Source organism: Balearica regulorum, chromosome 27, assembly GCF_011004875.1.
Source record: "Balearica regulorum gibbericeps isolate bBalReg1 chromosome 27, bBalReg1.pri, whole genome shotgun sequence".
Classification (NCBI taxonomy): Eukaryota; Metazoa; Chordata; class Aves; order Gruiformes; family Gruidae; genus Balearica; species Balearica regulorum.
The window spans coordinates 387,314-404,104 of record NC_046210.1 but is presented as its reverse complement, the minus strand read 5'-3'; the positions used below and the strand labels follow the sequence as shown (position 1 = coordinate 404,104).

General features: G+C 71.6%; 4 protein-coding genes across 6 annotated transcripts; 2 read left to right on the top strand and 2 right to left on the bottom strand.

Annotated features, from left to right (window-relative positions):
* Positions 1-2,182: 2,182 nt before the first annotated feature.
* LOC142598296 (small ribosomal subunit protein uS3m-like) lies at positions 2,183-3,449 on the bottom strand. 2 transcript variants are annotated; one of them, XM_075736517.1, is made up of 4 exons: positions 3,399-3,449; positions 2,898-2,966; positions 2,714-2,825; positions 2,183-2,511 (listed from the first exon to the last, which is right to left on the bottom strand). In XM_075736517.1, exons 1-4 carry the CDS (start codon positions 3,429-3,431, stop codon positions 2,225-2,227), a joined length of 501 nt encoding a protein of 166 aa, XP_075592632.1. In that variant the 5' UTR covers positions 3,432-3,449; the 3' UTR covers positions 2,183-2,224. The 2 variants fall into 2 exon arrangements, with proteins under 2 accessions (XP_075592632.1, XP_075592633.1); XM_075736518.1 differs by lacking the exons at positions 2,714-2,825; positions 3,399-3,449 and having other exon boundaries at positions 2,898-3,092.
* Positions 3,450-7,389: 3,940 nt separating this feature from the next.
* Positions 7,390-10,283, top strand: SFTPB (surfactant protein B). Its single transcript, XM_075736538.1, has 8 exons — positions 7,390-7,486; positions 7,829-7,953; positions 8,226-8,294; positions 8,395-8,520; positions 8,925-9,023; positions 9,157-9,498; positions 10,005-10,094; positions 10,186-10,283. Exons 1-8 carry the CDS (start codon positions 7,432-7,434, stop codon positions 10,219-10,221), a joined length of 942 nt encoding a protein of 313 aa, XP_075592653.1. The 5' UTR covers positions 7,390-7,431; the 3' UTR covers positions 10,222-10,283.
* A 176-nt stretch (positions 10,284-10,459) lies between these two features.
* USP39 (ubiquitin specific peptidase 39) lies at positions 10,460-15,014 on the bottom strand. The gene is made up of 12 exons (XM_075736566.1): positions 14,638-15,014; positions 13,624-13,693; positions 13,431-13,525; positions 12,749-12,885; positions 12,503-12,655; positions 12,169-12,394; positions 12,007-12,084; positions 11,838-11,905; positions 11,413-11,744; positions 10,943-11,078; positions 10,762-10,848; positions 10,460-10,650 (listed from the first exon to the last, which is right to left on the bottom strand). Exons 1-12 carry the CDS (start codon positions 14,987-14,989, stop codon positions 10,603-10,605), a joined length of 1,782 nt encoding a protein of 593 aa, XP_075592681.1. The 5' UTR covers positions 14,990-15,014; the 3' UTR covers positions 10,460-10,602.
* A 147-nt stretch (positions 15,015-15,161) lies between these two features.
* On the top strand, positions 15,162-16,770 carry C27H2orf68 (chromosome 27 C2orf68 homolog). 2 transcript variants are annotated; one of them, XM_075736567.1, is made up of 4 exons: positions 15,162-15,444; positions 15,613-15,728; positions 16,245-16,375; positions 16,498-16,770. In XM_075736567.1, exons 1-4 carry the CDS (start codon positions 15,350-15,352, stop codon positions 16,618-16,620), a joined length of 465 nt encoding a protein of 154 aa, XP_075592682.1. In that variant the 5' UTR covers positions 15,162-15,349; the 3' UTR covers positions 16,621-16,770. The 2 variants fall into 2 exon arrangements, with proteins under 2 accessions (XP_075592682.1, XP_075592683.1); XM_075736568.1 differs by having other exon boundaries at positions 15,169-15,444; positions 16,257-16,375.
* The last annotated feature ends 21 nt before the right edge of the window (positions 16,771-16,791 follow it).

The window sequence follows — 16,791 nt, the reverse complement described above, 5'->3', positions numbered from 1 at the left end:
AAGACGCACACACGTGAAGATGCACGTGTGTGAAGATGCACAAGTGAAGATGCACATGTGAAGACGCACACGCGTGAAGACACACACGCGTGAAGACACACATGCATCCAGCCAGGCAGGAGAACCGAGCCCGGGAGCGGCCCCGTCCCGCTCCAGCTGCCCCACGGCCGCAGCTCCAGCCCCGCGTGCCCCACAGATTCCTGCCCACGTTTCCCGGCAGGAACCAGGACGCAGCAGACAGACGGGTTCAACACAGAATCCCGGGGGCCGCGGTATGACCTTCAAGTTGCCAGCTCGGAATACGCTAACGAGCGTACACGGGAAAGAAGTACACGGGAAACACGGTGACGAACACCCGCCGTAGCATTTCGCCGGCGCTATGGCCAAACGTTAGCGCTGCTGCCGTACACGTATTTGTCAAGGGCAATTCTGAACTTTTTAGATCTGTCGCTTTAATAAATTACTGATTTTTTTTTATTGTCAGTTTTGCAAAACTGTCTCCGTGAAGGTCCTTCGTGGGGCTGCGGCAGGCAAACGCGGATGCGGGGCTACACACAAGGGGGCAAATAGAGGCTGGGAGCACCTCCTAGAAACTGGGACCACTTCCGAGGCCAGAACTAAAGCCGAGGGGAACGAAAGCCCCAAATCAAGGCTCCCACCCCGGCACAGATCGGCCTCTGAGCCAGGACCCCCAAACCCCCAGCCGCTCTGCCCACCACGAGCCGCGTGTGTGTCCCCCACCTCCACCACCCCGGCAGCAGCGCGGGACGTTCAGGGATGCTGCAAACACCGACAGTGGCAAAAAAAACCCCAAAAAACCCCAAACCAAAAGCAACTGAGAGCAGCCGGTGGCTTCGCCCGCGTCGTTTCCTCCGGGAGGGCACTGCATGGCGTCGGGAGAGATTGATTTAATGTCCCCTGGCACGTGGGGCTGGAGGAATCGCCTCCCCCACCGCAGCTCTTGCCACCGGTTCTTGGCCTCAGGGCAGCGCCGGCACCCAGAGCCCCTCTGGAAGGGGGATGTGGGTGGGGTGTCCGTGTGTCCCCCCCCAGCTCCGAGCACACTGCAAACACCCTCAGCGAAACCCCAAAACCCCGCCAGCCACACAAAACCATTTCTCAGGGGAACGTGGAGGCCAGTGGTGATTTTTCACCTTTGGGTGCCTGAGGACGGGGTTGGATGACCCGGGGGGGGCACAGGGAGCACCCCACTCTGCGCCCCCAGAGCCAGGAGGGATCACGATCACCCTCCCCACAGCTCCGGGGGGGGGGGGGGCAGGAAATTAAGCGACGGCTAACGAAGCACCGACAGGCAGCGGGTGTGAGGGCAGCGCAGGCAGAGCCAGGCAGCTGCCAGCAAAGAGCGGGTGGCACCAGCCTGACGCAGCGTCCCCCACACGTGTGGGGTCCCCCCCCCCAAACCCCCACGGGGGTCGCCGGTGCAGGTGCAGGGACGGGGTCCCCAACAATGGCCGTGGCTCTCGTTGCTGGGCTTCATCCTGATCTTCTGCCACAACCCCACCATCACCCCAGTGGGGCTGGCCCACGTACCCACGGCCTCCTCTTCCTCCCCGTGGGTACGACCCCCCCGTCCCCTTCCCGGGGCAGTGCCCTGTCCCCGGTGTCCCCCTGCCCGGGAGGCAGCCTGGCACCGTCCCCTCTCGTCCCCACAGGACCCAGCCCGCGGGTGCCGGCGGGGGAACACGAGGGGGGGACACGAGGCGGGGGGGACGTGGTGGCCGGCGCGGAGCAGGGTGCGGGGCTGGCCCTCAGCAACCCCTGCTTTGAGGACAAGGACAAGGCCACGGTCCCCGGGCAGGGCTGAGCCCCGCTGCCCCTCGCCACACCCTCCCACCGCTGCTTTTTCTACTGCTGTCGTATTTAAACTGGTTTTCTCAGATTCCAGACTGGGTTTAACTGGGATGGGCTGAGGCGGGGGGGGGGGGGGGGGGGGGGGGGGGGGGGGCAGGGGCATCGCAGAGAGAAACCGCGCCTCAGCTCTGACGCGTCACGGGGGGACGGGGGCACGGGGATGGGACGCGTGGGGTGTGCGGGCACCACGGGGATGGGGACATGTGGGGCGCGAGGGGACGGAGCCCCGGGGGGCACGGGGCCATCGCAGAGCCAGGACCACTCCCCCAGCACCGGGTGCCCCCCCAAAAACCCTCCGAGACCCGCAGGCGGGGCAGGGCGGGCGCAGAGCCCGGCTTTATCCCCCCCGGCACTAGAGGTACTTGTAGACCACCTTGGCGGGCACCGGCTGCAGCTCCAGGCGCACGGGGCACGTGTAGAAGTGGGTGAGGAGGGTCTCGGCGTAGCCCCCCCCCAGGACGCGGAGCTTGGCGGGCGGCAGGCCCCACGCCAACACGGCGCAGACCACCAGCAGGTTGGCGCGGCGTTTCGGCACGGCCTCGTCGGCCAGGATGCCGGGGAAGGTGCCGTAGAGGAAGCGGCGCAGGAAGGCGTCCTCCACCGCCCGCTCCGCCGCGCCCGGCTCCCCGGCCAAGTTCCCTGCGGGCGCAGACACGGTCGGCGTCGGCATCGCCGCGCCCGCCATGGGTGACATCGGTCCCGCCGTGACCGTGTGCCTCACACGTCCCCACCGCGCCCCGTGGCCCGTTCCCACACATCCCCACAGCCCCATCCCCGTGACGCCCACGGGTGCCCCACACGTCCCCACGTCACGGGGCGTGTGTGTCCCCCGGTGACCCACCGGTGTGCCGGGAGAGCCAGCCTTTGCGGTGGGCGATGTAGTGGGGGGCGTGCGCCTTCTCGTAGGTCACTGGCTTGTCCCCTCTGCCCACGCGCACCCGCGCCGCCCGCGTCTGTGGGGACGGGGTGTCAGAGGGGAGGACGCCCCGCAGGAGCGGTGGGGAGGGGGAACCCCCCGGGCTTACCTTGAGGCAGGCGGGGGTGGTGTGGAGGTGCCGGGGGGCCGTGGGGCCGGGGCGGACGTGGGGCACCGCCTGGTGAGGTGACGGGTGAGGGACAGCGGGCACCCCGCAGCAGCACCCCAGGGTGGGGGCTGGCCCTGCCTGGTCCCCCCATGCCCCCCTGGGCCGGTGTCCCCAGGGTACCCCATGCCTGGAGCCCCCCCCATGACCCCCTGCCCACTGTCACCAGCGTGGAGCCCCCATCGCTGGAGCCCCTCACCCGTGGGGTCCCTGTGGCCTCCTGCGACCGGTGTCCCCCACACCCCGTGTCCCCCCCACACCCCGTGTCCCTGATGTCCCCCTGAACTGTGTCCCCCATAGCTGGTGTCCTCCCCACACCCCGTGTCCCCAGAGCCCCCCATGCCCACATCCCCCCCAGCCCAGCCCCCCCATGCCTGGAGCCCCTGCTGCACCCCCCCCCCCCCGGTGCCCCCCCGGTGCTCCCCGCCCCCGGTGCCCCCCCACCCGCAGGGCACGCACAGCCGCGGGCGCCGCCATCTTGGCACGGTGGGTAACGGGGGGTATCGGGGGGTAACGGGGGGTAACGGGGTGACGGGGGGACTAGGGATATTGGGGGCACTGGGGGGGTAAAAGGAGTACTGGGGGGTAACGGGGTATTGGGGGTAAGGGGGGGGCTGGGGGTAAGGGGGTATTGGGGGGTAACAGGGGTACTGGGGGGGACTGGGGGGACTGGGCGTTATTGGGGGACTGGGAGCACTGGAGGTACTGGGGGTACTGGGGGTAAGGGGGGTGCTGGGGGTAACAGGGGTGCTGGGGGATACTGGGGGGTAAGGGGGGTACTGGGGGGTAAGGGGGGTGCTGGGGGTAACAGGGGTGCTGGGGGATACTGGGGGGTAAGGGGGGTGCTGGGGGTAAGGGGGGTGCTGGGGGTCGCCCTGTCCCGCCCCGTTCCCCCCAGGAAGAAGGGGGCTGCGGGGTGACGCAGGTTTGTGGGTTCACGGGGCAGACGAGGACAGGAAGCGGGGGGCAGGGACAGCCCCCCCGTGTCTCATCCCCCCTCCTGTGGCTTTGGGGTTTGCGGTGGCCCCAGGACTTGCCGGGAAGAGGAGAGGGGCCCTGCCCCCCATGTCCCTTGTGGCCCCAGGGTGTCCCCTTGTCACCCCCCTGCCCCAAACTCCCCCAGGTCCTTCCTGGCCTCCCCCTTTGGCCCCCCAGGTCCCCCCCTTTGGCCCCCCAGGTCCCCCTGCTGTGTCCTTGTCCCCCCCAATGTGCCCCATGACCCCCTGGTCTCCTCTTGTCCCCCCAATGTCCCCCCCTCAATGCCCCCCCCCAATGTCTCACCCAGTGTCCCCCAAGTCCCCATGGTCTCCTCTTGTCCCCCCAGTGTCCCCGCTCAATGCCCCCCCCCCAATGCCCCCCCATGCCCCATGGTCTCCTCTTGTGTCCCCCAATGTCCCCCCCAGTGTCCCCCAAGTCCCCATGGCCTCCTCCCCCCCAATGTCCCCCCAGTGTCGCCCCACAACGCCCCCCCATGCCCCCATGGTCTCCTCTTGTGTCCCCCAATGTCCCCCCCCCCATGCCCCCCCCATGTCCCCCAGGTCCCCGGGGACACCCCCAGCCCCCCGTCCCCCCCTGCAGACAGGACCGGGGGCCACCGTTCCCGGATGTCTGGGTCCCCCGGGGCCCCCCCCGCTACAGCTGCCGTGGTTTTGGGGGGGGCCCCTTCCTGTGTCATCCTGGGTGCCACCCCACCCTGCAGGGACATAAATGTCCCCCGGGGCTCGGGGACTGGCAGCCATGGCCCCACTGCTGCTGGCCCTGCTCGCCGGGGTCACCGGTGGGGAACCCCACGGGGCATGGGGGGGGCACGGGGGGGCACGGGGACCTGGAGAGGGGGGACAGGGACCAGAGCGATCGGGACGGGGGGACGGGGCGAGACATGGGGTGGGGACAGGGGCCTTTGGTGGGGTGGGAATGGGGGGACGTGGGGACGGGGGGACGTGGGGACGGGGGGACACGGGGATGGGGGGACATGGGGTGGGGATGGGGGACATGGGGTGGGGACAGGGGGGACACAGAGGGATGTGGACCGAGGGGGGGGACGTGGGGACATGGGGACATGGGATGGGGACGGGGGGGACACAGAGGGCTGGGGACGGGGGGACATGGAGGGGGGCATGGGGACAAGGTGGGCACACGGCCAGGGGGATGCGAGGCCCGGGGCGATGGGGACTTGGGGGGACAGGAGGGTGGGGGGTGCCGGGGACAGGGACCTGGGGGCAGGGGAGGGGGCACGGGGACGTGTCCCCTGACGTGGCACTGCCCAGCCCTGCCGCTGCTGGGGGCTGAGGGCCCCCCCCCGGGCACCCTGCTGGGGGGTGCTGGGGGGCCCCACCTGGGCGCCCTGCGGTTCCAGCACCCCCCCGACACCCAGGACGGGCTCCAGCCGAGCGACGATGACATCACGGTGAGGGGACACGGGGGGGCGAGGGGCTGGGGGGGCACCAGGAGAGGGACCGGGGCGGCACTGAGGGGACACTGGGTGGGAACCGGGGGGCACTGGGGAGCACTGGGTGGCACTGGTGGGCACTGGGGAGGCACTGGTGGGCACTGGTGAGCACTGGGCGGCACTGGTGGGCACTGGGGAGGCACTGGGGAGCACTGGTGGGCACTGTGGAGACACTGGTGGGCACTGGGCAGCACTGGTGGGCACTGGGGAGGCACTGGTGGGCACTGGTGGGCACTGGTGAGCACTGGGCAGCACTGGTGGGCACTGGGTGCTGAGCCCCGGGTGCGCAGAGCGGGGAGGGCGCGTCCCCCGGCATCCTGCGCTGTATCATCTGCCAGCGCGTGGTGAAGGCGCTCAGGAACGTCGTGGTCGACCCCAACGACAAGGTGAGACGAGGGACACACACACACACACACACACACACGTGTGACACACGCGGTGCCCCCGTGCCACACACTGCCCTCGTGCAACGCTCCCCCGTGCGAGGTGCCCTCGTGCAAGGCAGTGCCCCCCCCCGCCCGTGATGCCCCCTGTGCGCTACCCCTGGGCAATGCCCCTGTGCAAGGTGATACCCCCCCCGTGCAACACCCTCGTGCAAGGCGATACCCCCCCCGCCCCGTGCAAGGTGGTGCCCGTGCAAAGCCCACGTGTGCAGGGGTGCTCCTCGTGCAGGCCCTCATGCGGCGTGCTACCCCTCTCGTGCAGTGCCCCTGTGCGAGGCGATATCCCCGTGCGAGGCCCCTTGTGCAACGCCCCCGTGCAAGCCAATGCCCCTCGTGCAAAACCCCTCGTGCAAAGCCCCCCCCAGCACGGGGCGCTGACGTGTGCCGCAGGAGGGGGTGGCGCGCGTCACCCACCACATCTGCGGACGCCTGTGGGTGGGCGCGAAGCTGTGCCGTCACCTGCTGCGCTACGCCCTGGCACCCATCGAGGCGGCTCTGCGGCACCACCAGGACCCCGCCCGCCTCTGCGCCCACCTCCACTGGTGCAGCCCCCAGCCCTGAGCCAGGTGAGCCCCTCCCGTGGGTGCCCCCCACCCACCCCGGTACCCCACCACCCCCCCCTCGGCCCGGACGCACCCCGACCCACGAGGGCTCTCGAGCGCAGGGCGGGGACGCGGCACCTCGAAGCGCTGACGGGAAGGGCAGGGTGCGGGGGGGGCACCCATGGGTGCTGGCACGGCGGGGGGAAGGGGGGGGGCGTGGGGGATATGGGGTACAGGGGGGTTGGGGGGACATGAGGGGACGGGGGACAAGGGGTTAAGGGGACAAGGGGGGAATGTGGGGGACAAGGGGGTGTGGGGGGACAAGGGGACATGGACGTGGGGGGATGTGGGACGTGGGGTACGGGGGGGGTTGGGGGGCACAGGAGAGAACGAGGATGGGGGGGACAAGGGGGTGTGGGGGGACAAGGGGACATGGGGGACGTGAGGGTAAGGGGACAAGGGGGGATGTGGGGGGCCATGGGGGTGCGGTGACACAGGGACAACACGGGGGATGTGGGGACACAGCACCCATGGGTGCCCCGTCCCCGCTGCCACCCCTCTGCCCCCAGGCACCAGCCAGCTCCGACGTCACCAGCGTCCCCCCACGCCGTCCCCCGTGTCACGGCCACCCCGTCCCTTCCAGCTCAATAAAGTCTTTGTCACCGCAGGAGCGGCACCGCGTCTGTCCTGGGCCACCGCGGGCCCTGGGGTGGGACGGGGGCATGGGGACCCCAACGGGGACATGGGGGACACGGGGACCCCAACAGGGACCCCAGCAGGGACATGGGGGACACGGGGGACACGGGGACCCCAATGGGGACATGGGGGACACGGGGACCCCAATGGGGACATGGCCACGGGGACCCCAACAGGGACATGGGGGACACGGGGGCACAGGGACAGCGGCAGGGCCACGGGGCGGGGGTGGCAGCCCCCCCGGTGTCCCCGGGGTGCACGTGTCCCCACGGCGCTGGCACCGTCCCAGCGGCCACCTCCTGCCAGGGCTATAAGAGGCCGCGGGGTTCGGCCCCGCCAGCGCCGCCATGGCACCCGCACCCGCACCCACACTGCTCCTCGCCCTGCTCTGTGCCACCCCAGGTAGGGACCCCTGCCCCCCCAGGGCGGGGTGCCCCCCCCCCCCACAGCTGGGTGCCCCCCCAGAGCTGGGTGCCCCCCATGGGCCCGATGGTGCAGTGGGGGTCCCTCCCCAGGGCTGGCGGGTGGGGGAGGACCCACAGCGGGGGTGAAGGGCCCCCCCACACCTGGGTCCCCTCTTGGGGGTGGGGGGGGGGGGGAAGGGGCCCTTGGGGGGGGGGTCCCAGACGCCCGGGTCCCCTCTTGGGGTGGGGTGGGGCACCGTGGGGGGTATTGGGGGGTTCCGGACGCCTGGGTGCCCCCCGAGGCCGGGGTGGGGGTACCGGGCGCTGACGGCGGTCGCAGGGCTGGGGGGGCCGGGGGGGCACTGCGAGGTGCCCCCCGCCGCCTGGTGCCAGAGCTGGGAGACGGCGCTGCGCTGCGGGGCCCTGGGGCGCTGCGCCCGCCACGCCTGGGCACCCCCCGACACGGTGAGCACCCCTCACCCATCCCCCGTCACCCCTCACCCCCCAACCCTCACCCCATCGCCCCATGCCCCCCCCCAATGTCCCCCCCCTTGTCCCCACCCCCGTACACCCCCGTCCCCACACCCCCACCCCACATCCCCCCCCACCCCACATCCCCCCACACCCCACGTCCCCCCCCACCCCACACCCCCCCACACCCCACGTCCCCCCCCACCCCACACCCCCCCACACCCCACGTCCCCCCCACCCCACGTCCCGGGTGCCACCTCTCGCAGGACATCTGCGCCGACTGCCAGCAGATCGTCACCCTCCTCGCCCGGATGGCCAACGAGTCGGCCACCAAGGTGCTCACGGGGACGGGGGGCACGGGGTGGCCACTGTGGGTGCCCCCACGGGTGCCCCCACGGGTGCCCCCACGGGTGCCATCGGTGGCTGTGGGTGCAGGCGGCCGTGGAGGGTTTCCTGCGGCGGGAGTGCGCGGCGCTGCCGGTGCCCACCATGGTGCCGGGCTGCCAGGCCCTGGTGCACGAGTTCTTCAACCTCCTCCTCGCCGACCTCGAGGGGCACCTCGTGAGTGGGCACCCATGGGTGCTGCGGTGGATGGACGGGGGCAGCGTGCCGGGGGGGGGGGGAATCGGGGGCACCGTGTTGGCTGGGGGACGGCGTGCTCGGGGTGCTGGGGACATCTCTGGGTGCTGGGGGGAACCACACTGGTCAGGGGCACCTTGGGGTGCTGGGGGACACCGTGTCAGCTGGGGACACCTCGGGGTGCTGGGGGGGGGGTAGTTTGGGGACACTACGTTGGCTGCAGACACCCTGGGGTGCTGGGGGGAACTGGGGACGCCGTGCCAGCTGGGTGACCGGGGGTGCTGGGGGTCCCTGTCCATCTGGGGGGGGCTCGGGGCCGCTGTGGCACCCAGGTCCCCTCAGGGTGGGGGGTGCCCCACGCTGGGTGCCCTCCCGCTCCCTCCTAGAAGCCCTCGGCCGTCTGTGCCCGCCTGGAGCTCTGCCCAGGGGAGCCGGGGGGGACCCCGGCCGTGCCCCCCCTCGCGGCATTCGGCACCCGCCTGCAGGTACGGCGCCTCCGGGGGTGGGGGGCACGGGGTCTGCTGGGTGCCACCGTGGGCACCCTGAACGGGGGTCTGCGCGGGCACCAGCAGGGCCGCGGCCCCACCATTAGTCTCCAGAGTGAACGCCCGTCCCCAGGTCGCCGCCGGCGAGGCCCTGCCCATGCCGCTGCCGCTGTGCTGGCTGTGCCGCACCTTCCTGGCCCGCGCCGAGGCCGCCATCCCCAAGGAAAAGTTGGCCGTGGCGGCGACACAGCTGTGCCGGGTGCTGCCGGCGGTGGTGGCGGGCGCTTGCCAGTGCCTGGCGCAGCGGTACGCGGTGCTGGCGTTGGAGGGGGTGCTGGGGCGCCTGGTCCCCCGCCTGCTCTGCCACACGCTCCTCGCCTGCCGCCCCGAGGACGGTTACCCCTCGTTGTCCCCTCCCCGGCATCCCCTCGGGGACGCCGCGGCCCCACCGGCGGGCGCTTGTGCCGGCACCGAGGTGAGCGGGGTGACGGGGAGGGGGCAGCGCTGCAGGGCGAGCTCTCGGGGACGTGCTGGGGGGGGGGGTGGGGTGTCACGGTCCCCAGCGATGTGACAGGGCACCCAAGGGTGTCACAGCCCCAGGGTGCCACAGCCCTGACGGGGTGTCACGTCCCCGAGAGAGTGCCGTGGGGCATCACGAGCCCCGGGGCGACACAGCGAGGTCCCCAAAAGGTGTCACCCCCCCCCCCAGAGAATGTGTCAGGGTCCCCAAGGGTGTCACAGCCCCGGGGGACACACCAGGTACGGAACCCCCCCAAGGCGGGGGGGGGACACCACAAGTGCCACAGCCCCAAGGGACGCAGCGAGGACAGCGCAGCCCTGGGGAGGGGGCTCAGGGGGGTGTCCCAGCCCTGGGGAGGGGGCTCGGGGGGGTGTCCCAGCCCTGGGGAGGGGGCTCGGGGGGGGTGTCCCAGCCCTGGGCGGGGAACTGGGGCCCCCCCAACACCCGCGCCCCCGCCCCAGGACCTCCCCGCGCTGTCCCCGAACGCGGGGCCCTGCGCCCTGGGTCCCACCTACTGGTGCTCCAGCCCCGAGGCCGCCCGCCGCTGCCAGGTGCGTGGGGGACGGGGGGGGACAAAGGGGACACTGGGGGGGGGGGCTGGCTCCCGCCTCGCCCCCCAACTCACCCCCCACTCTCCCCCAGGCCCTGCAGCACTGCCAGGAGCACGTCTGGATGTAGGGGGGGGGGCAGGAGAAGCCCCCTCACCCCCAGCCCCCAAATAAAGCTTGGATACCGCCCTGCCTCAGTTTCCCCATTTTTTTCAGGGTGTTTCGGGGGGCGGGGGGGGGAAGGGTGACGGGGTGCGGTGGGGGGGGCAGCTTTCTCGGAAAGCAGACGAGTTATCACACCTCCCAGAAACTGTGAAAACCACGACACCCCCCCCCGCCCCGTGCCCAAAGAGGAGGGAAGGCGGAAGAGCGGTTACAAAAATACAGCGGGTGGGCTTTAATGGGGGCGGGGGGCACCGGGGTGGGGGCTTGGGTGCCCCCAGGGGGGCTGTGGGTGCCCTTGGGGGGACACAGGCACCCGCAGAGGGGGCTGCAGGTGTCCCCGAGGGGCTCAGGCGCCTTGTTGGTTCGTCTCGTCCTCCTCGCGCCGCTTCCAGATCTGCAGCAGAGCGAGGCGGGGGGGGTGTCAGTGGGGGGGCGAGGGGACGATCTGGGGGGGGCGACAAGCGTCCCCCGGGACCCCCCCCTCGCTGTCACCGAAGCCCCTCACCTGGATGTAGGCCTCCGAGAGGGTGATCATCTGCGGCAAGATGTCGGTCACCTGCAGGTCCTGCAGCTCGTACCACTTCCCGGTGCCCTGCGAGGGGACGGAGGTGACGCCGGAGGGGCCACCCCCCCCTTGTCACCAACACCCCCCCACCACCACCACCTCGGGGACGAGCGACACTCACGTGGTGCAGGACGTGGATGCGGTAAGAGCCCTCGGAGGGTTTCCCGTCGTGCACGATGTTGGCGATGAGGTCGTAGGTGGTGTTGGCGTGCGCCGCCTGCACCTCCTCCGACAGGTACTCCCGCAGGTCCACGTTCCTGGGGACCCCCCCAGCACCCCTCAGCGGGGTGCCCCCAGCACCCAGACCTCAGAGGAACCCCCGCACCCCCCCACAGCACCCCCCAGATCCTCCCAACACCCCCTAGATGCCTCCAAACCTCACCTAGGTCCTCTCAAACCCTCCTTAGGTGCTTTCAGCCTCCCCCAGATGCTCTCAGACCCCCTCCAGATGCTTCCAAACCCCCCACCAACGCTCCCAACTCCCCCCCAGACGCTCCCAACTCCCCCCCAGACGCTCCCAAGCCCCCAACGGGGCACAGGGGAAAGGAGATGGGGACCCCAAGTGCCCACCCAGGGCTCTCCAGCGCTCACGTGATGGGGAAGTTGACGATGGTGGGGTTCTTCTCCACGAAGAAGTTGTTCTTGGTGAAGCGCTTGATGCAGAAGATGAGGTAGGGAGGCAGCTTGGTGAGCTGGAAGCGCTTGAGAAAGTTCTCCTTGTAGGTTTTGTACTCCTTCTCGGTGGCGCCGTTGAATTTGGCCAAGATGCTGAAGAGGGGGACCTGGGGGATGATCAGCTGCTCTTTCTCATCCTTGTAGAGCGGGGCGGTAGGAAGGTCCAACGTCAGGTACATGAAGGTGGATTCCACCATCATCTCCTGGTACTCGGTGTTCTGCAGGAGCTGCGCCTTCTCCTCGGCCGGCTGCGGGAGACGGGGGGGGTCAGAGGGGGGGGGGGGCTTGTGGACCCCCACGGGGGCGAGAAACCCCCCCGTGTCGCCCCTCCACGTACTCACCAGATCGGGGTGAGGCAGCTTTTTGGTGAAGATGCGCATGGAGCCCTGGAAGACGTCGGTGACGATGGCTGCGGGGACAGAAAGACGTCGGTGGGGGACCAGGGGTGACGAGCGTCACCCGAGCGGGGCGCCCCGAGGGAACAAAGGGCCTTCATCGCCCTCCACTCACTCTTCTTCTTCTTCTTCGTGCCGCCCAGGGCCGAGTGCAGCGCGTTCAGGAACCAGGAGAGGAAATCCACCCCGTCCCCTGCGAACCAGAGTGGAGGTCAGAACCGGGGAAGGGCCGGACCCAGAGGCCCCCCCCCCTGCCCCATCCCATCCTGCTCCTCGCCTTGCTTGGTGATCTGGAAGTTCTTCTTGCTGCAGAGGACCACGGCCTGCAGCATCTCGTGGGGCGAGACGTGAGCTTTGAAGTTCCGGGGGTTCCACAGTTTCCGCATCAGCTCCCCGAAACGCTGCACCAGCAGGAACATGATGTCCCCGGGCGGGCGCTGGATGCTCTTGTAGTTCTCCTCCTCCAAAAAATAATTCCTCAACGGCGGAACGTTGGATAAAGCCTGCGGGGAGAGGAGCCGGGAAGCATCCCTGTTGCTCCCAGGGTGGAGATTTGCGGGGTTTTCACCCCAAAAATGAAGCCTGGAGCCCCCCCGCCGCCGCAGCGATACCTGGAGGACGGCGTTGGCGTAGTCGTTGGCTTTGATGTTGTTGAGCCCCACGATGCCGGGCAGGTACGTGGTGCCGTCGTAGGCACGGGAGAGCTTGGCCTGCTTGTCCAGGTTGGTGATCTGCTGCGCAGTGAAGGTGGGCTTCAGCACGTACTGCGGGAGAGAAACGCCATCAGAAAAGGGCGGGGGGCACAAAACCGACCCCCCACCCCACCCCGGGGCGGCTCGGCCTCCCCCTCGACGCACCGTGATGTCCTCCAGCGAGGAGTCGATGATCTCGTAGTTATCAGGCAGACAATAAAACTTGAGGGTGTGGAGGTTGAGGAAGACGTGGTGGCTGAACTGCACGCTGTGGATGTAGGCGTGAGACTTCAGCCCGCGGCCTGTGGGGGAGAGGAGGGAGTCAGGGAGGGGGCTCGGGTCCCCAGAAAGGAGGGAGGGGGACAGAAAGGTCACGACAAGACGGAGAAGGGGCAGAAGCAATTCCTCACCCACATCTGGGGCTGCTTCTGCTCACCCTGAGGGTCCCTGTGTCCCCCCCCAGGCACCACCCCAGTCTCTGGGTGTGTCCCCCAGCAGCACCCCAGTTCCCAGGTGCCTCCCGTGGTCCCCCCTGGGCAGCACCCCAGCCCCAGGGTGTCCCCCACGTCCCCCCCAGCAGCACCCCAGCCCCAGGGTGTCCCCCACGTCCCCCCCAGCAGCACCCCAGCCCCAGGGTGTCCCCCACGTCCCCCCCAGCAGCACCCCAGCCCCAGGGTGTCCCCTGTGTCCCCCCCAGCAGCACCCCGGCCCCAGGGTGTCCCCTTTGTGTCCCCTGACAGCACCCCGGCCCCAGGGTGTCCCCCACGTCCCCCCCAGCAGCACCCCGGCCCCAGGGTGTCCCCCACGTCCCCCCCAGCAGAGCCCCGGTCCCCGGGCGAGGGCTCACCCTGGAAGTACTTCCCGCAGACGAGGCAGGCGTAGACGTTGATGTGGGACAGCGAGATGGAGCAGAGCTTCTCGAAATCGAAATCCAGGACGCTCCTGGGGTGGGGACAGAGCTGCGGGTGGGCTGGGGGGGCACCCGGCGGGACAGGGAGCCCCCGGGGGACCCCAAAACGCTCTTCCCCCCCCCCCCTCACTTGTTGATGGTGTCCAGGTAGGGACAGTGCCGGCTGCGCTGGTCCTCGGGGTCGAAACGGCCATAGCGCACTGCGGGGGGAAGGGCTCGTTAGCAAAGGGGCTTCGTTAGCGGAGAGGGGTACGGGGGGCTACGCAGGGGGGCGCGGGGCTGCGGAAGGCTCAGGCCTTGCATCAGAGACGCAGCAAATGCCCAGCGCGCCCCGCTCAGCGCCGCCGGGGCTGAGCCCCGCTCCCCCCCCCGGTGCCTCCCCCCGTGCCCAGAGCTAAGCCCGGGACCCCCCCAGGATCGGCCCCGGTGTCCCCCGTCCCCCCGGTTCCCCAACACCCCGGTGCCCCCCCCATATTCCCGGTGCCCCCCCCCATTCCCGGGCCCCCCCATTCCCAGTGCCCCCCCCCCATGCCCGGCCCCCCCCCCCCCCATTCCCGGTGCCCCCCCCCCCATTCCCGGGCCCCCCCATTCCCGGTGCCCCCCCCCATTCCCGGCCCCCCCCCATTCCCGGTGCCCCCCCATTCCCGGTGACCACCCCCCCCATTCCCGGCCCCCCCCCATTCCCAGTGCCCCCCCCCCCATTCCCGGCCCCCCCCCCATTCCCGGTGCCCCCCCCCCCATTCCCAGTGACCGCCCCCCCCATTCCCGGCCCCCCCCCATTCCCGGTGACCACCCCCCCCATTCCTGGGCCCCCCCATTCCCGGTGACCCCCCCCCCATTCCCGGTGCCCCCCCCCATTCCCAGTGACCTCCCCCCCCATTCCCGGGCCCCCCCCCCATTCCCGGGGCCCCCCCCCCCCCATTCCCGGGCCCCCCCATTCCCGGTGACCCTCCCCCTCCCATTCCCGCCCCCCCCCCCCGCATTCCCGGGCCCCCCCATTCCCGGTGCCCCCCCCCATTCCCGGTGACCCCCCCCCGCATTCCCGGGCCCCCCCATTCCCGGTGCCCCCCCCCCCATTCCCGGGCCCCCCCATTCCCGGTGCCCCCCCCCATTCCCGGTGTCCCCCCCCATTCCCGGTGCGCACCGGTGGGCTCGGGCTCAGGATCGGAGTCGCCATCAGGCTCGCGCTCTCGTTTAACGCGCACCGGGCCGGTGGTGGTGGCGGAGCCCCCCCAGGAGCCGATACCCGCACCCGGTTCCCGCTTGATCCGGGCGGGATCCACCGAGAGAGGAAGGGCCGGGGCCGCCTCCGCCGCCTCCCGCCGCCCGCGGTCCCTTTCCGCCTCCCGCCGCCCCCGGGACCGCTCCGCCTCCCCGTCCCGGCGGCTCCGCGACGAGCCCCGCGATGAGGAGGAGGAGGAGGAGGAGGAGCCGCCCGTTCCCCGCGGGGCCGCCCGGGCCTCCCGCTCGCGCTCCCGCTTCCCGCGGCTCGACATCCCCGCCCACTGCGCAGGCGCGGCGGCGGCAGGGCGCAGGCGCGGGAGAGGGGAGGCGTGGCCAAACCGCGCGTGACGGCTGACTCCGCATGCGCAGAAGCGCGCCTTCCCTCCCCTCCCCCGCAGCCTCTTTGCGCATGCGTTGCCGGCCCACCGGCGGCCACCGCCGTGGCGTCATCGTTACTGCGCATGTGCGCGGCCGCCGGGGAGGGCAACGCCTCTTCTGCGCCTGCGCATGCGCGCCGGGCCCGCGGCGGCCGGCGGGGCTTTTAAAGGGACCGCGTCCCGTTACCGGCGGGGCAGTTCCGCCCGCGGTCCACCCCTGCAGGCCGTTCCCGGCGGCGTCGGCGGCGGCTGCTGATGGAGGCGACCGCGGGCTGGCGCTGCCGGCCGGGCGGGCGGCTGGATATGAGCCACGGCTTCGTGCGGCACATCCGTCGCAACCAGATCGCCAGGTACCGGCACCGGCGGGGGTCCTGAACCGGCCCGGGGCCTCCGGGGGCCCCTCAACCCCAACGGGCCAGCGCGGCCCCGGCCTCCTCTCCCCCCCCCCCCCCACCGCCCGTGACATCCCCGGTCCCCCCGGCCTCCCCCCGGTAACCCCCGGTCCCCCCGGTGCGCAGGGACGCCTACGAGCGGGCGGTGCGGCAGGCGCGGGGGCGGGCACGGGGCCGGCTCACCCCCACCCCCCCCCGGCCCCGCCGCCCCGACCAGCAGGTGTACCGGCCCCGCCGGCCCGGTGAGCGGGGGCACCCATGGGGGGGGGGGGGGGGGGCACCCATGGGTGGGGACAGATCGGGGGGGGGGGGGGCTCAGGGGGGGCACCCATGGGTGGGGGTGGGCAGCCATGGGGGGGGGGGCACCCAAGGGTGGGGATGGGGGGGGCACCCCTGGGTGGGGACAGATGGGGGGGGCTCAGGGGGGGCACCCAGGGGTGGGGGGAGGGTGATGGGGCACCCCCGGGTGGGCTGAGACATGGGGGGCACCCATGGGGGGGGCACTGGGGGGGGACCCCGTGGTGGGCTGGGACATGGGGGGGTTCCCATGGGAGTGATGGGGGGGCACCCCTGGGGGGGGGGGAACACCCAAGGGTGGGCTGGGACGGGGACGGGGGGCACCCAGGAGATGGTTGGGGATGGGGGGGCACCCCTGGGGGGGGGGGGGACCCCAGGGTGGGCTGGGATGTGGGGGGGGGGCACCCAGGAGATGGTTGGGGATGGGGGGGGAACACCCAAGGGTGGGCCTGAGGGTGCAGGCGCCGCCGCAGGGGGTCCCGGGGGTGACGCCAGCCCGGGGCCCCCCCCCGCCGACACCCGCGGGCCCCGGCTGTTCTGCCTGGAGTACGAGGGGGACGACGGGCGCGTCACCGCCGTCATCGTGCACCAGGTGGGGACCCCGCCGGCCGCCCCCGGCCCCCGGGAGGGAAGGTGGGGGGCACCCATGGGTGCAAGGGGCGGGCGAGGGCCGGGCGGCATGTCGGGGCACCCACGGGTGACGGGGTGCCGCAGGGGGACAGCGCGGAGGAGGTGACGCGGCGGGTGTGCGCCCGGAGCCCGCTGGAGCCCGCCCTGCGCCGGGCCCTCTGCCAGCGCGTGCAGGACGAGCTCAGCAAGCGCCGAGGGACGGGGTGACGCTGCCGACCCCCCCCCGGGGGACCCTGCCACCCCCCGGGGGACCCTGCTGACCCCCCCCGCCCCCCGGCAGGGACAGGGGGGGTGTGTGTCCCTCCCCAGGGGACGGGTGCCAGCTGCTGCCTGGCGTCAATAAAGGTGCTGCGAGGCCGCGGCGTCGCTCTGCTCGGG

What these genes read in the sequence shown, in the direction of transcription:
- SFTPB (XM_075736538.1), top strand. Translation starts at nt 7,432, where the DNA reads ATGGCACCCGCACCCGCACCCACACTGCTCCTCGCCCTGCTCTGTGCC. An exon ending in CCAACGAGTCGGCCACCAAG is followed by an intron (nt 8,295 to 8,394) that starts GTGCTCACGGGG and finishes CTGTGGGTGCAG; the next exon opens with GCGGCCGTGGAGGGTTTCCT. An exon ending in GCGCTTGTGCCGGCACCGAG is followed by an intron (nt 9,499 to 10,004) that starts GTGAGCGGGGTG and finishes CCCCCGCCCCAG; the next exon opens with GACCTCCCCGCGCTGTCCCC.
- USP39 (XM_075736566.1), bottom strand. Translation starts at nt 14,989, where the DNA reads ATGTCGAGCCGCGGGAAGCGGGAGCGCGAGCGGGAGGCCCGGGCGGCC. An exon ending in CTTCCAGATCACCAAGCAAG is followed by an intron (nt 12,085 to 12,168) that starts GCGAGGAGCAGG and finishes TCTGGTTCGCAG; the next exon opens with GGGACGGGGTGGATTTCCTC. An exon ending in ATCGTCAACTTCCCCATCAC is followed by an intron (nt 11,079 to 11,412) that starts GTGAGCGCTGGA and finishes GGGGGTCCCCAG; the next exon opens with GAACGTGGACCTGCGGGAGT.
- LOC142598296 (XM_075736517.1), bottom strand. Translation starts at nt 3,431, where the DNA reads ATGGCGGCGCCCGCGGCTGTGCGTGCCCTGCGG. An exon ending in CGGCTGTGCGTGCCCTGCGG is followed by an intron (nt 2,967 to 3,398) that starts GTGGGGGGGCAC and finishes TCACCTCACCAG; the next exon opens with GCGGTGCCCCACGTCCGCCC. An exon ending in CCACCCCCGCCTGCCTCAAG is followed by an intron (nt 2,826 to 2,897) that starts GTAAGCCCGGGG and finishes CCGTCCCCACAG; the next exon opens with ACGCGGGCGGCGCGGGTGCG.
- C27H2orf68 (XM_075736567.1), top strand. Translation starts at nt 15,350, where the DNA reads ATGGAGGCGACCGCGGGCTGGCGCTGCCGGCCGGGCGGGCGGCTGGAT. An exon ending in CGTCGCAACCAGATCGCCAG is followed by an intron (nt 15,445 to 15,612) that starts GTACCGGCACCG and finishes CCCGGTGCGCAG; the next exon opens with GGACGCCTACGAGCGGGCGG. An exon ending in CCGCCGTCATCGTGCACCAG is followed by an intron (nt 16,376 to 16,497) that starts GTGGGGACCCCG and finishes GGGGTGCCGCAG; the next exon opens with GGGGACAGCGCGGAGGAGGT.